The sequence below is a fragment of the Spodoptera frugiperda genome, chromosome 15 (genome assembly GCF_023101765.2).
Source record: "Spodoptera frugiperda isolate SF20-4 chromosome 15, AGI-APGP_CSIRO_Sfru_2.0, whole genome shotgun sequence".
NCBI lineage: Eukaryota > Metazoa > Arthropoda > Insecta > Lepidoptera > Noctuidae > Spodoptera > Spodoptera frugiperda.
Window position 1 is genome coordinate 3,910,192 of NC_064226.1, and position 18,278 is coordinate 3,928,469.

An 18,278-nucleotide genomic window follows, 5' to 3' on the forward strand; every position below is an offset into this window, starting at 1 on the left:
CAATATAGGAAGTGCAATGTATACATAATACCATAAGAAGCATCTTGATTGATACTTTGAATGTTACTGCTTACTCCCTGGGAACTTGAGAACAAAGAAAGTAGTGAAGGAAACTAGTCTAGTCTGTTATATTAATACCTAGGCACATATATAGACAGCATGCCTTTGTCCTAAAAGTAGGAAGAAGCGACTAAATGTCACATAGTCCTTATATGACTTCTTTGACTTCCATCACATTCATGTGAATGGTCATACAAGTATCTCTTATTTTTGAGGAAAATCCTCCAATAACTTCTCTTGGCTTGGGCTAAGCGAGAGGGAGTGTCAGAATCTTACTGACTAAAAACCACCCCGTTCCTACTCCTGCTTGTCGAGCCGGAACCCCGGTAAACCCGCTAGGTAGTCTGCAGCTCCGGATTATTAAGCTTTAGCCTACGAAATCAACGTGTTCTAATATTCAGGCACTAGGTGCATACTACACGCATGTATATGGTTTTGTTTTACATAATACCTATTTGGGAGTTTAATTAGTCAGGAAGTATAATCAAGTTATTAGGCTTTTAATTGAGAACAAATTAAACAATAACCTTAGCCTTTAAATGACTCATCGACGCTATCAATATAAATCCAAATTCCAACAAAAATATAATCTTATTAACCCATATGGCGCCTCTGTACCTGATTGGGTACAGTGAAACAATTGACAAAAGTTGTAATTATTTTTACTTATTGCTGCTGTTACTGCTCGTTGTAGTGGTCAATAGGAACAGTACTTCGAAATAATTACAGTTTATGCCGATAAAATTTTTGAAATCTGTATCTGTGAGGATTTGAAAATCGTACTATCATTGTACATAGAGGTAAGTACTGAATAATATTTTTTTTTAAGTTTAGCGTAAAGAAAATGTTATATTTTATTTATTGTTTTTATAGTACATAGAATGATTTTTAAATGAAATACTAAATAAATATTTTGTTTCATATATTTACATTGTAATTGAGCATGGAACCGTACTGTACCTAATTGGGTACAGCGGCCGAATCTGTATAACGATTATCTTTTGTTTCAGATTTGTGTGATAATGATTTCGAAACGATTTAACGTTTCTGATCATTACAGCGGGATAGAGGAAGCAGTTAATAATAATTTAGAATATAGTGACAGTGATTCCGGATGCGACTTTGCTGTCATACCACCAGCACCAGCATTGTCACAGATATCACTGTGAGGACCGCCCAGAGGACACGGTGGAGCATACGGTGGCGGTGTGCTCTGCATGGGCTGAGCACCGACGTATCCTCAAGGATGTGGTCGGCGACGGCGACCTCTCGCGTCCGGGATTGGTTCAAACCATGGTGCGGAGCGAGGGGGACTGGGATGGCGTCTCCTCCTTTTGCGAAGCAGTCATGCTAGCTAAGGAGGAGGCGGGGCGCGTGAGAGAACTAACCTCCTCATGCCCCAGCCGTCGCGAGAGACACTCCGGGAGTCGGGGATCGCGGGACGATCTTCGGCCACCGTAAGTTCAGGTCTGCGGACTGTGAGCAAGGATAGCCCGCTGCCCGACCAGAACTAGACCCGTGCGTGCAGCGCGTCGCGTTCTGCGCGCGCCTCAAAGAGCCATTACACTAAAACAGACTAAAACCACCACAGATGGGGCCCAGTAGGGCTGATGCCTGATCCGGAGCTGCGGACTACCTAGCGGGTTTGCCGGGGCTCCGGCTCGAAAAGCAGGAGTAGGAACAGGGTGGTTTTTGTTCTGTAAGAGTTTGACACTCCCTCTCGCCTCATCCGAGGCGGGAGAAGTAATTGGATGATTTTCCCCCTCAAAAAAAAGCGTTGTCACAGATGAGGAAGAAGGTGGCGTAGTAAAAAATGTCTAAAAACATTGTGTGTAGAAAAAAAATATTTTGAATTTTTTCACACATAATACGCCGCTGTACTCAGTTGGGTACACCCCCTTAAAACGGACCCAAATTATAATTTTCGATTTTTATGTTGATTTATAGTTTATTTTATGTCTACGCAGTGATAAAATAAACAATTCATATTAATATATTTTTTAGTTTTATTTTGGCGGTTAATGGGTTAAAAAATAAACAAATTGAAGTTATTGATTTTATAATCACTAAAAGATGCGTCGACATTTGAAATAGTATCAGAATTTTAATTAAAACGTTGCAGTTTGAATTGACCGATATAAAAATTCAATCAATATGCATATAATTTATATGGCAATCCTATTTGATTTACAGTTTATTGAAGTTAATTACATCGTAAATTGAAAACTTTAAATCAATATATTTTTCCGTTATTTATGTATTGATACTTTGATTGTCTGTGATGTGATGATTGACATTTGATTTTTTTATTTGTCATAAATTCACACCTCGTTAAAATATCCAACATTTGGTATTTACAGAAAATTGTGTTGATTTGAACTTCTCCTAGCAACTACGTCTCATACTGAATATGCACATATGTTTACCTCGTAAACTAAACACGTTTAACTTTAAAATGCGGATCACTAAAACACAAACAAAGTTTTTTTTTAAACGACAGGTACATGTCCTTCTAGAAATTGCCCGAACATATACTTTCCCAAAACCCTCTAATCGAAAAGTTTAATCGCATTATGCTCGAATCATTATCTCAACTTCTAGCTTAGTAACAGCTCTTACTTAGTAGACACACGAGTCATTTCTCAATAAACAAATAACTCATCCAACACTGTTGGCGCAGTGAGTAATTAGATGTCATCTTATTACGTAAGGTTACGCGGGTTCGAGAAATGCGAAAGTGGTCATTTCACCGCTACATGACTGTAAGAGTGTATGGCAAACTCGATTTCTCACTGACTTAGCAATTATGCTTAAAGTCATAATCATAATATAATGTTAAAGCTTGGATTATATGAATGGAATAGCTTAGAGATTATCACGTATTGTCTTCTTTCTTGTAAAATTATTTTCTGTAGCTATTTTTCTAAACACAAACTTGGAACTTGGACTGAGCCGAATCCATGAGCTAATGTAGGTGTTCACAGTTAATATTTTTCCATATTTGTTATGTTATTATGCTTTTCAAACCCACACACTACGGAAAGACTATAGAAGTAACAATTTTTTGATTTTATCGTATATTTTGATTCCAAAGACATCACAGTTTAACTCAAAACCACAAGCTCATCTGTTGTGTTGTTACAATTACACGAATGGCTGCGGCCTCTAAATTAATCTTCTTTAAGTAAAATCGCGTGAAATATGATTAAGTACTTGAACCTGATATCACGTCTCATTTAACCTGACATTTAATAAAACCTTGGCGGTCACAACCTGTGGTTGTTCAATTAAAACATCTTTTATTTGATAGCGGAAACTCGGATCGTTCCCAAACGCACATTTTTTGATAAACTACAAAAAGTATATTTTATTCCTCAATCATTAGTATAATTGAGAAGATTTGAATTCTATTGAAATATGCCACAATTAATTAAATACTTCCTATTGATGTTTTTTGAAGGAAAAAACTAAATAATCAACACTTGGTTGAATATAATGAGCATCAATGTTAAAAGGCGTATCATTGGACAACACTTGATACTTCTTATGCCGTGGATGTAATTAGAGGATATGTGCCAAATCATAAAGACACGTTTTTGCTATCTACATCAAATAAATTTCTACGAAACTAAACAAGGAAATAAATATGAAGAAACCTTTGGACTATTAGGTACTTATGGTACAGTACGATACAGGGTTCCTTAAACACACTAAATAACAGCAATCAAACTCGATAATAAATTAATGGACTATTTAAATTTACATCCCAATCCAAATCCCCGCTGGATAGCATGCTCAAAAAAGTCAAACTTACAAAAACATTGTTTGTTCTTAAAGAGATAAGTTTCAGAAAGGCAGATTTACCAAAATTATACTAACAAATACACCAAATCGGCAACGAACCCAAAATCTCAACAATAGTCGCAATTTCAACTTGACCCATAATTGACGTCATACGCATACCATCTTAAGTGAAGAACGCTATCTTAAACGATCACAACTAGACGACACGGCTAAACAAACAAACACGATTGTGTGCGCGACAGTACCTCTCATTAGCACTTAACAGGTCATCTCAGTCAAGTACTGTCGAGTTCACAAGTGATAATATGAATTATGTTGTAAGTATGAGTAAATGTCGTTTACTCATCTATTTATTTTGCGTAAATCTATTTTATTGAGTTTGTAATAAAATTAAAAACTAGTTATAAATACATAAGTACGAATTTTACAGCTATTTATTAAGTATGGCTTACTCTCGTAATTGTTTGAGATTACGCGATTGATTTCAAGCCATAAGGGCTCATAACTATAGATTGTAAGATTGTAAAGTACTTACAAATGAAGCTCGATGGTATAAGTGGGACAATAAATGAACATGTTCTGCGTTTAATTGTAGGAAGCTAATCGCGAAATGATTAGATAAGTATTTTCTAAAGATTTCCCTTTTTAATAAGGCGTATATTAACTTAAATTAAACTTGTAATCAGTTATAGGAAACTCGCAAAAAGTAATATATCCTTTGCAAAGGTTTCTTTTTTTATTAATAATGTTCAAATTATTGAAAAGAGCTCTTTCTTGTAATAACAGTTTTGTTAATGTTTACCGTTTCTTCCGTTACATACATACGCTTATTGATTACTTTAATTATTTTAATAATAAGGGAAACGGAAGGAAATCTTTTATTGCACAGTTTAATGTAATTAACGCATTTTGTAAAATAATTATAATTAATAGTTTTTGTCATAAACGTTTTATAATTTTCAATAAAGGCTTCATGTATGATAATATGTGATACACAAACACTCAAGTAACCTTTGACATATTTTCTGTGGATGAATCTCGATCCACTTTAAATGAATCCAAAAATATGATAGACGCGGAACTTGTAATCTATTTTAAATGCATTCAATTTAAATATTCATTCATTTTCACACAAAACAACAACAAAAAAGTAAACGATTCACGCACCATTACTCAAAGACAACGTCTCAAAAAAATCGATTCTCGATTATACAATCGATTACGCGAAATATCATCGCATCGTTGTGATTAGCCGAAATAATTACAGACGGTGACATTGCATCACTCGGTCATCGAGCGAGCGGCAAACACCTGTGTGCGCCTGCGCAGAAAGAAAGTCAACGCGCCACGCACCATTCATGACCGTGAAAGTGCGCGAAGCGTTGAAACAATATAAAAAAGAACAATTCCGTGATTAACGTTGGACTGCGTTAGTTACGTCATGGATAGCGATCGCCGTCAATTTGGCTGGTAACTATAACATATAACGTGTTTCGAAGCAATTATAGGAACGCAAGTGTTGTTAGGAACTTAAAATAGTCGTATGTACGTAGAATAGTTCTAAATAGCTGTACCGTACTATTGTTGCTATATTTATTTTCTAATCCTCCGTATTCATGAACGCATTTACATATAATACAAGAGAAATTCTAAAAGTACTTTTTTTTCTACATCCTAGACGCTAGACAGACATTAAACTGCTTTTAATTTCTTAATAGAATAAAAAACAGTAACAACCTCTCACTTACAGCTCACACTTCAAATGTGAACACTATGTTATCAGGAATAAGACACTTATTCGACTCACCCCTTGTTACAAGGGATTTTCCTTTCAGGGCATAAAAGGCCCAATGTTTATGTTAAGAATAGAACCAACTAAGCAATGCCATGAATTATTAAAAATACATAATATACGATACATTATTGTGTAGTACAAGGTTACTATTATAATATTTGTCAATAAAATCCACACATATGCGTATCTGTGACTATTCGTGAGATAACTATTATGAAGAGATGATTTTGTCATGATATCATCAACTGTTCACACCTAGTCAACGTTAATGGAAGTGTGTTATACGAGAAATGCAATTGAATATTTATGTTACTGAATATAAGGTATAATATTTCGTATTTGGTGCAATCTGAAAGTAATTAAGCCTAGAATTTTGCTAGATGACCCTTTTTTTTAAAGGGGGAAAATCATCAATTACTTCTCCTGCCTTGGCGAGATAAGAGGGAGTATCAGACTGTTACTGTCTAAAAATCTCCTGTCTCATAGGCACAGTAGACCCACTAGGTAGTTTGCAGCTCCTGATAGATATATGACCCTTAGGATTAAGAAAAGTAGAAAATTGGAATACGTATTAGAAGTCTACTTTTACTAACCACCAACTTCTGACACGCCAACATTAAACACACTATATATTCTTAATTTTTAGTTACCTATTTAAAAAAAAACATAGGTAACGTTTCCAGATCGCAAGATCCAACTTGTGTCATACACCACATCGTGAGTGAATCGTAAATCTTTCGACAAGTAATCACCTATCGATTTCGCCGGCAAATGGCAATAGATTACATACTTTTGGTCATAGTATGCAATAATTCTGACATAGCCAAACAATGAATATAAATTATAGACTCGTGACATCGGCTCATCACACGAATCTTATGCAAATGTTCTCGTCCATCGATATTGTATATTGGGCAAACTTTGACATATTATGTAATTACGTATTTTCGCTGCATATTTAATTTTGTGTACAAGATGTTAATTACAACATAAATTCCTTTCATTTTGTCCAGCAAGATTTAAAACATATATGTTTAAAACAGAAGTTGACGTTGACAGTAAAGATTTATTTTAGAAAACGTCATTTCTCACATATATTTTTCATTTGATGAAAGTTTACTGCTATAGAAAGATAAGATTATAGAACATGTGTATACATTGATATTTGATTTTTTCCAATATAGTTTAAAATTCTTTATATTTCCTATATAAGCACAAAAATTTACTAAACACCAATAACCAACAACTTCCTAATGATTATTTAAAGTTATGAATCACAAATAACTTAACCGGTTCTACATTCAAAGGTTAAGTTTATTTTATTTGTTGCTAACTCTATAACATCGCTATAAAATATCAATGGTAAATAAACGTATCCGCTTTCCATAAAATAAAATAAGTAACAGCTATCAATTCGTAACATTTCGAAACATTACATTTAACAAATACCTCGTAGCAATTAAGTGAGCAATTAGGTAAGGTTGCTGAGTAAAGCCCTGTAACAGATTGCAACATGAAGTATATAAAATATTATTTACTGTATTAATAATAATTTTATATAGTCGGCTAAATATCCCAGTAGGAGTCAGGCATGACGGTACTTTAGTGTATGTCTAGTACAAAAATATTTTAATTAGATACTCATCCATGTTGAATTTAGAATCAGCTCCTTTTCATCCGAAATGTTAAAAGAATGAGCTCCTAAAGCGAAAAGGCCTTTAGGAGCTCATTCTTTAACCAGTTATGTCTTTATTTTTTTAAGGTGATTAATAAACGATAGAAGATTTACCATAATATATACTTAATGAACTTGTTAATTAGATAAATACCATATGTATTCCAATAAATAAAGAGTGTAGATAAAGATAAAAATAATAACTAAAAACCGCGTCCTACACATTGCTATAAAACCCATATTCCGTCGTAAAGATCTTAACTGTTTCTTATAAGGAAAATGCCACGTTGAAGCGACATACTCCTGTTTTAATTAAAATGAATATAAAATATATTTTAACCTTGACCTCGTAGGCATTTTGTCACATGATTATGTTAATGTGGTTCTCAAAACGTGCGTGAGCGTCGTACATCTTCGTCGACGATATATTAATGTTCTTGGTTCTGTTATGTAAGTAATTTATACGTGTTTTATGTTGTAAGGATTACAAAGGAATTTATTTTCGGTTTGTAAATAGTAGGTAGACAAAAATTGAAAAAAGAAAATATCTTAGGTAATAAGTTGACTATGTATAATGCAATATTTTTTACTGAACACACCCATATTCAGACAATCTAAACATAATATGCAATGAATAAATAAGATTTTTTAAGCTAATTAGATTTATAGTAAACGTAATAAAATTTCAGGGCCATTCATTATTTAAAATACAATACACCAATCCGTAAAACAGTATTATTTTAAATCATAACTAAAACCGCCACATATATCTCATATAAGATTTATAAGTAACTTACTTTAAGAATAAGAATAAAGAGATTACTCAAAGATTCCTGTCAATGTCATATCACTGTCAAAATGACAGATTTGATTATAAGAGAACAAAGAAAGTGATCTTGACATGTATGATGGTCATTCGTCATAGTAAAGTCATTCTAGACTCTCATATAATTTATAAATAATACTCAATATATTTCGATCGTATTCAATATCTGTATAAAGTAATTTTAAAGTTAAGATTATCTGTGTGAGCGTTATTACTTTGTATTTTCAATTTACAGACAACTTTGTAATTTACAAACATACAAATTTTAAAAACGAACTTTTATAAATTACATTTTAAAATAATGCGATTATTGCTATTTGTTACTCCCTTTCATTGAAAAATCATTATTAAAATGTCTTGATCTAAACGTTACGGTACTGAGATTAATTCCCAAAACATGACAATTTTTTTAATACATATTATGTGGCTTTGAGTACATTTTTACAAAAGCGCTATGAGGACATCTAGACAAAAAAAAACCATGTGTACAAATAAGAGCGTTCTATTCATACTAATTAATTGACTCAAGTTTACTTCAATTCAATTTAACACGATTTATTACACAACTATACCAAGATTAACTAACATTATTATGCAGAACAAAGCACGCGCATTCTAGTGTCTAAATCTAAGTCTAGATTTTGGAATGCCTTAAATTTCAACATTTAGACCTAGGTCAGTTGCTAAGTATTTCATTGGATTGCTCAACTTGATCTTGAATCTTTTCTGGTACAATTTATGGTCCTTTACAAATTACTTTAGATTAACTTACATAATATCGAACATATTGATAATTTGGTCGAATTCTATCCATAGCAGAACTTCTTGTTTATAATTACCTACTATTGTTATAAAAATTATCAAAGATATTGATGATACTCGTATTTCAAACATACACGTTTGAATTATACCTTCAAAATTTCTATTCTTTCTCAAATACTAAAACACAACCCAGACATCTTATAATCTACAGACTAACTAGCTACATCTGACATCGTTCATCGACGAGTACGATGACCTCATCAAACACGTCTGCTTCTCATCAATAGACAGCGACCTTCCTAACCTCCCCGAGCTACCCCGCTTTAGGCAACACGACACATATTCTTTTGTTTCTTCCCAAAAGAACACGAGACTCAGAACAGACACGCTTCGAATGTCTAATGTTCACGTTTGTGAAACTGCAGGCCTTGGCCGACATTATTGGCCATCTATTGTACGATTTATGACTATAAAAGCTTCTATGTTATTTGGTAAGTCTGTTTCTTATATCATTTTTATTTTTATAGATTTCTTTTTAATTTATTATGTAAAAAGTTAGTCTTAATCCGATCCCAGGTGTCTAGTTTCAGACGAGGCTAAAATCAATATTAATGACGTAATTTTCAATTTATTTTTATATATTAATTTAAAGAATGACTAAACCAAGACGTATAGGATTTAAAAACTTAAAAATACAATCTTATTCACAATTAATTATATTTTGGTTTAGCATAGATCGAAAACTACGTAATATTTACTGGCTATAATTCATTTTATTTCTGGTAAATAATAATAAAAATGTCTGTCAAGGAAACTTAAATAAATTCTTATACTTTACGACACGACGCACAATAATTGGGTACTTCAGTTAAAACAAAAGAGTATAGAAGACAAACATTGCGGTAACTTATGAATAATGAAGATGAGCAGTAATTATGCGGGGTCATGACTTCTATGTACTTACATATTTTTTGTTATTTTATTTTTGGTGTGAGATGCAAGCTCAGGTTAGACAGTATTATCAGTTGGCTTTGTGTCACAGCTCAAAACTCAGTGTAATTTAAAATAAACTATATTATTTGAATTGTACTCTTGTATATAGTCTTGTAGATATTCAAATAAAAATAAGAATTTCCAAAAAAGCAACCAAAATATCAATTATATAGAAATACAATATCAATTATATAGCTAATTCAGAACAATTTACAAAAACTGGATTAGAAGCATGGATTAGATGTACTAGGTTTAAAAATGTAAAGTAAAAGAATAATAATACAAAAGTTCTATCAGAAAAAAACGTATGTCCTAGTAAGAAATCAATAAAAGTAGCAATCCAAACAATTAAAATTCAAGACGAAAAGAAGATTCGGTGATGATGATACTTTGTAGTTTACAAAGAACCGATCATATTAACATACATATGTTATGTGTACCTATTACATATACCCATATAACATGATATGACTACTCGACTTGACAAGAAAGTGACAACGCCACTGATTGGTGACTGTCGACTGTCGCGAAAGTGAACATGACCATGTGACCATGTGACGTGAGTTCAATACCATCTACAAACTAACATCATAAGTTAATAAAATTATATTGTAATAAAAAAATATTTTATTAAGAGAAAACAGTGCGCTTTATGTTCAAAAAGACTGGTTGGTTTCCTATGGTCCAATGTCATTGCAATTATTATTAATATTCTGTAACTTCACATATGTGATATTTATATTGAAAACTATACATAATATGGCACAAATTCTGACTCAAAGTTACTCAGAAAAAAATAAAAATTGCCTCTAAACTTAGTAAGGATGTGAAACCACAAGATAAACTTGACATTGACACGTTTACTCACAAAAAATACTATTTTATACAGACTTCTAAAATGAAGAACGTTTTTCAATTGACCGTTATATTTTTTTCAATCAGTACCGTATTTTTTTTTCATTTAGACTTCATATATAGTGAATTTTTCAATTTGAACATATATATATTTTTATAGCTCAATATGATAACACTCAACTCTCAATACCACTTCAAATCATACTAAACAACCAAAACATATACTTTACAAAAACAGTTTGCATAACAAGAGCACATAATACGCATACACATATTAAGTAACTATTACTTTTGTTGTCCAACTGGTGAAAAATGCCCGTGGCTGTATCAATTTATTTTCTGCTGTGGTTTTGTAAGTCTGTGTGTACATTCTGAAAGGCATGACGCGTGAAACAAAAGGGCACTATGACCGGAACATTTGTGAAGTAAGATATATATGTATGCATATAGTGTGTAGTTGTCGCGACATACTGTTTCGGTATATTAATGGAAACGAAGAATGTGTGTACGTATTGGTAATAGGTTATTTTTTGGCTGGTATAAGTTGTATTAGTGAATTAATTTAAGAACATTTTTGTCGACTCAAAAATAAAACAAAATATTAAAGACAATTTAGACGACATAAGCCAGATACTATGGTTAGCTTTATGTATAAAAATAGTATAAGATTTTAAAAGCGTAATAGAACCGAAATAAGTTAGGCGTAAAATAACATGTCTTAGAATGCGTCTTAATATTTTACGACTAGAACATTTATTAGAAGAACTTAGACAAACTTAAATAACAGAAAAATAAAAATATTATATATTGTCATAATATTTTTATTATCTTATATTTTAAAACACTTTACTAAGTAGGTAACGAGACACCCAGCCGCCAGACCACAAGGATAAAATCACCAATTTAAATTATTAAATCAAATAATATTACATATAAATTAAATCTCCAGACGCGAGACTTAAAACACATTAATTTCAAATGTACATTATAATCTATTATTTTACAATACTAATATACACAATCTAAAAAAATTTTAAAACTGGATTTACCGCTAGTCAGATAAAAACTCGAAGATACACGATTCATTTAATTTATGTTTCATTTATTAACACCTCGTGACAAGAAGTCTATAGATAAAAATAAAGTAATATGCCACATTGACCCAAAGACATTTTGGCAAATTTTTACGGGACATTCTGACTCATTTGTGTCATTTACCTTTTAAAGAATTTATGGTACCTACTACTTTTTTATACAATCTCTATATGTTAAGAAATATTATGTTTTATTACAATTTATTACATATAACGAAATGTTTTGTTGTTATTTCGACGCCTCTTCTGTCTAGTCTTTTAAAGAGTACGGTATGTATTATGAATAGATTTAGATAAGTTTATGTATGAGTGACACTGAGTATGGCTATTAGTGGGAACGGGTCCGCCATATTTGCATTATTTAAACGTCAATAGGAACGTGTCATTGAAGAGAATTAGGTGGACACACTTGTAACATTTTAACATAAACGTATACGTAAAATTATCTTAATGTATTCGCTATTACACACGTGTTGTTTCCACAAATTTCGATATATTTGATCACACTTACTTTTAATCGAATTTCAGTCTTATTAATTCATATTTAAAATCTAAAATGCTATTTTTAGAACGTAACTAGACTTTAGCTTTCCCGAGAACAATAGAACCTATAGATTTGCTCGACAAGCACTAACAAAGCACAACAAACCGTTTACAATAAATAATAGGAAAGACATAATAAGTCAATAACCTAGTCATAATGCCTGACTTTTTCTACCTTACATAATATTTGCGTCAATCAATATAATAGTTTATTTACAAATCAATCAAAGAAGTACAACGAATTTTCACTAACACGGTAGATGATTGTAAGTGCACATACGACGTTTTATTGTGAAGCGGAGGCTACACAAAAAATACGATAGTAATTATACACATACCTACATGTGGTTAATGGATTCTAATGTTATACCAAGTAGCTGTTTGTAACTGCATGTAATTGTACTGTTGTCGGTATACATGGATTTTATGTATGTAACCTATACATTGACTGTTACCATATATTTACGTAGAAGTTTATTTCATTATAATTTAAATAAATTTAGAAATAGTATTTCAATTTCAATATTGGCTATGATTACTAAGACAGTTGCAGTATGTAAATTGATTTTTAGTATGTAATAAAAAGTAGGTCGATATTGATTTTCGTGAGTTTTTCATTTTTCCACTAAGATGCGGGATTAAAGAAACTCCTTTAATCAATTTTCCTAACCAAAAGTCTACAGATTAATTTTATAATGTAGTTGTCTACTACTACGTGCTATGACGTCGAACAACAATGCAGTACAAAATACTAATGTTCCAACGCATTGCTTAAGTAACGCCATAGACTTTTTCTCCCGCCAATTTTCTCATGCGCGCGCAATGAAAACTCTGTTGACGGCGCCTTGACGCAAGCGCAACTGGTTATAGAGAACGAAAGTAATGGAAATATCAACGATTCTTTATTTAAACAACATTTAATGGAAGTGACGTTATTTAGAAGATTTTTAAATAAAAAATAAATGTTATATTTATTTTAGAGGGCAATATGTTTCGAAATGTTAACTTTTTTAATATTAATTTAATAGGTGGCATTGAGAGTGGTATAATAAATCGAAACTGTATTATACATGCAGTTTCAAAACAAAAAGTGATATAATGCAGATTTATAAATAAAATATTCAGAGCAATCTTCCTGACGAAATGTTTTGCGCTCACCGAAAATATCAATTTAATTTGGAAATTGTTTTACGTAAGTGTTGTAAGAAAAGGTGATTAAACCCGTACGCTGACATTCTAAACTTCCTACATCATTCGAATTGATGACTGCACATTTTTACGGAGACATGCCAATTAATTCACTCAGGAAAAAAATACACGCTCAGCGGGAAAAGCGCTGAAAAAAATTCTCACCTGTTATTATCGCTAGCGTAAATAGCGCGACAGCGCTGGAAGACCTCATGTTTGCAGGATAAGCACAGATCACGGTCTTTGTACAAAATCGATATGGTACACAACACTGGCACTTATCACCACCGACGCATATTACACAGGGGACGCGCGTAAGCTCAGCGCGCGTGCGCAGAGTGATCGTTGCGAGCCGAGGTGCGCCCGCGCAGCTACCACCAGTGGTGGGGAGTTGCGATACAATTGTTACACTTGAAGGCTGCAGGCTCGGTGGTGGTGACAGCGGTTAGAACAATCAGTAGGTACTTACTTTAGAACCTTTTTAGAATGGGTTTTGCATTGACGTAATCCGAGAGCAAAGAATTTAGCTTAGGTTTTCCGGCTACGAAGGCTAATTGAACTTAGTGTTAGTGTTACGTGATTTAGACTTGAACAATAAAATTGTTCGCCTTTACATAGATAGACGTAATCGTTGTAATTAAATCCGCTGATTGTTTTCTTAGCATTTTAACTGTAACTCATGTGACCTTGGGATATATTACACAAGCTTACAAATGACGTACCTTCAGTATCTTTGACTCATATTCCAAATTAACCACAATTAATCAAAGAATGCATTACTTTCGACAACATCTTACCTAAAACTTAAACATATTATAAAACATCACACGCACATAAACTTTTATAGACCTATGACAATAATCGCTTCCGCTGCCGCCTGTGTTCCTTCCCCGCTGTCACTGCGACCTCGCCCAAGGGTTACGGAAGTGAGCGAAAATGTCAGGGATTTGGCACTAAGGCGGATACTGAATAGGGCGGGATAATAGAACATTCCGACTGACCACCGTGGGCTGCAACGCTGCAGTATCAAATTGAAGGTTTTCTGCAATGAAATGGTGTAAGAAAATCGCTGCTTTATTGAAGGTTTGTATTGTTCAGTATCCAAGATCTCACGACTTTTGAGTGTTAGATGAAGAATTTTGATCCAGTTGTTGTGATAGTAAGCTTGGTATTTTTCCCCCTTGGGTGAAATCTCAGATATGACGATACATTTCATAAAACACCTTTGAAAAAGTTTTACAAAAAAATAATTCTAGTGTTCGGTCTTCAAGTTGATCAAAATATTATTGAGATTTTAGATTTAAATAATACCTTTATTTTATTAATAAATTATCTTCTAATGATAACACAACTATAAAATGCATTAGAATATGTTTCAATAAAATCTTAATTACCCAAGTTTCAAATAACTAGTTAAGTTAATATATTAATTATGTATCCCTCCAACCAAAGAAATGCCTTAAGGCTTAGTAGCATTTTAATTGGATGTCAACCTTCATTAATCTAATTTGTATTGAGTAATATAATATCGATATTATGCATATTATTAAAATAATATCATTATTTACCTAAATATTGGTAAAGTAGTAATAAATTATACTAAAACTGTTATAATTTTAATTCGTTACAAGGATGTTACTGCATTTATTTACGGCAGTTTACGATATTTAAATATTAACGCCTTTATACTATTTCCATACGATACGATAAATATATAAAAATATCAAAACAAGGATTAAACAGCAACTTTGTAAGTGAATATTCAATAAAACGTATGCAACTGAAGTTATTATATTTCCTCAATGCATTTAAATTTATGAAAACTGTCTTTTGTAAATGGTGTGAAATAAATAAACGTGATAAATAAACAAATATGATAAACAAGTCATGCTACCTCATAGCAAGGCATTTTATCGTCGTTTATGAAGTAAATAAAGCTCTTGTGTGAAACAAAATTACTATATCCTAAAGATCTTGTTGAGGTTTACGATTTCCTGTCATAATATTTATAAAAACATTGTTGAATCAATAATATATTACAAAAAAAAATAAAACACTTAAAAGTGCTACCGTACACGTCTTAATTAGTGCAACGCGTTGATGTCTTTTATATGAAGAACTTAACTTATAAACTATATCGGTTACTATCAGTGTTAATTACTATAAAATTATGTATATTTCTATTGCTATTGCGTTAGAAAATATTATAGTGATATTATATGCATATATTATGTTATATCATCTCTAGTATAATTAGTATATAAAGTTATTTTTAGAGTTCAAGGTGGCATCAGTAGTCTGTATGTTAATCAGTTGATATAACTTTTACTTAACGGTTCATTATACAGTGATAAGAATCATTAAACTAAAAATAGATATAAAAGGTGAAATTTTAAAGATACCATCATCACCCGTCGCCCCCATCTTAATTATGTTATAGCGCGCACAGACGAACAGACAAACAGACAAACAGACAAAAACAAAAAAAAGTTAATTACATTTTTGGGTTTTAATAATAACAGAATCGATTATAGTTAAACCTATATTCAATTCTATTTGTTCCTTCGGGAGTAAAAAGGTATGATGTTTTATATATGATTCTTAATTAACTTTTCATGGATAGCAATTGTTTAATGAAACCATAGCGTGATCAACTTACTAAGTTTCCTGAGTCGCCATCTATCGGGCAGGCGAAGAACATTTGTCTCCTATTTATTTTATGAAGTAATTAATAATACGTGTTTTGAACATGACGTTAATTACAGAAACGTGTTAAGATAATTATAGTATTTATTACTTCAACATCAATATAATAGTATAAAACTATGTTCAAACGATAAAGGAAATGGGAAATAAACAAACAATTACAAACAACAACAATTTCCTAGAAAACTTTATTTTAGTGTTAGATAATATTAGTGAGTGTTACACGAAACAATAATAAATACACGAGACAATAGCAGACTTCCTCTCAATCAGATATTGGAGCTCGCATTGACCGTACTTCCACTTTCAATTGAAGCAGGCATGCACCAGTGCAGCATTACACAACTGCCCAAAAACACGAAGTAGGCCGCGAAACACTTTCGTTTTCGCACGAACTGAACCGAATACCGAACGGCTACCGACAACACCCGATGATTGCCGACCACGGTCATGCTAGACGAATAACTGACATAGATTAACTGATTGAAAAATATGTATGTGACGTTTTGGACCCTTCATGGTGACACCATGGATAGTAAGCAGAATTACAATTAGATTCACATAATACTCGTAATAATGTTATGACATTCATTGGTTTGTATATAATACTCGTATGTAAATAAAAAGTAAAGCAATCTACTCCTGCCGGGTTAGTCTAGATTTAATACATTTTAATATTTGTAACACCTATAAACTCAAATCAATGACGTAGGGCAGAAAGTCGGAACTTGAAAATGGAATTCGGCTGGTCAGATAGACGGGTGGGCAAAGTGTAACACGAAACCGACAACTGAATTGAGCCTACTCAAAAGACGTCTCGGCAGGCCCAGGAGCAGATGGCGATAAGGATTGGCCACAGAAACACTTTTACATAGTTATTAGAAGTTCACCAACGAAGTGGATAGACCATGTTACACAGGTTTAAGGGAGCTACTAGATGCAAGTCATTCGGTAGGTGTATGTTCAGCAGTGGATGTATTTTAGCCGATATGATGATAGTCACAAGCAAATGTAGTAACATAGCAAACATTATTTTGTCATGTGTGTGTGTGTGTGTATGTGTGTAGCTACTACACTTACGGTCTTTTTTTGAAGCTGACGTCATATTACGTTGATAGGATTTTGGGTTTACCCACAGTCCTAACATACGGAACTACTTGCTGCGTATGTGAATTGATCGAAAGTGTTTGTCCAACGTACACATTATGTGAGACATTTACTATATCGATAGTTGATACGCTTCACACGTTTCGAGTTTCTGTGTGTGGCATAAATGTCAAATTGATTTCTGTATCTACAACCGGAACACTCTGATTGTGACATCTTATATGTATAGACAAGAATATAATATGTATATAAAGAGCTTTATAAGTAACTAGCAAACCTGGCGAACTCCGTTTCGCCACCATGATTATTTTTCTTGAATTTTCTTAGCTATAAACCTCACAGAGCCCAAGACCTTTCCAACGTATGCAAAACCGTGGAAATCGGTTCTTGCGTTCTGGAGTTATAGCGTCAGGAAGGAAAACCTGACTTATTTTTATATAATAGACTACCACGGCTTTAATGGGAGGTAGTGTTGTGTTTGAAGATTTACTTTATATATTAACAATCGCTGGCCACCTATGTAATGATAATTAATAATAACACAATCTAGCTTTCGATTTATAATGGACTCTTACGAGTACTCATTTCTCCGGCAAATTTTTATTTTTATTTTAATCCGTAACTATTACAATATTAAGACATTGTTACAAATCTAACTGCCTACATTTTTATTAATTACGCGATACTAACTAATACATTACAATTTTAAATGAGAAAATTTCAAAAATTGCGACCAATTACATAGTCTTTAACATTTCTTGTACTTTTTAGAGCAAAATAATTGCAAGTACAGTCGACGCGAAATTGTTTTGTCTAACGCGTTTTGGTAGAATTAATTACTAAAAAGCTGAAAACCGTAACATATAGACA

At 32.5% G+C, this 18,278-nt stretch overlaps 1 protein-coding gene across 9 annotated transcripts in view; it reads right to left on the reverse strand.

Moving 5' to 3' along the window:
* LOC118279275 (uncharacterized) overlaps positions 1–13,972 on the reverse strand; it is a 124,508-nt gene extending 110,536 nt beyond the window's left edge. For 2 of the 9 annotated variants that reach the window (XM_050698994.1, XM_050698995.1), the window contains exon 1: positions 13,761–13,969. In XM_050698994.1, the coding sequence (XP_050554951.1) occupies positions 13,761–13,809 (49 nt within the window). In that variant the 5' untranslated portion in view covers positions 13,810–13,969. Of the gene's footprint in view, positions 1–13,760 lie in introns of all 9 variants that reach the window. The other 7 variants (XM_050698993.1, XM_035598922.2, XM_050698997.1 and 4 more) reach the window with 7 other exon arrangements.
* Positions 13,973–18,278: the final 4,306 nt, after the last annotated feature.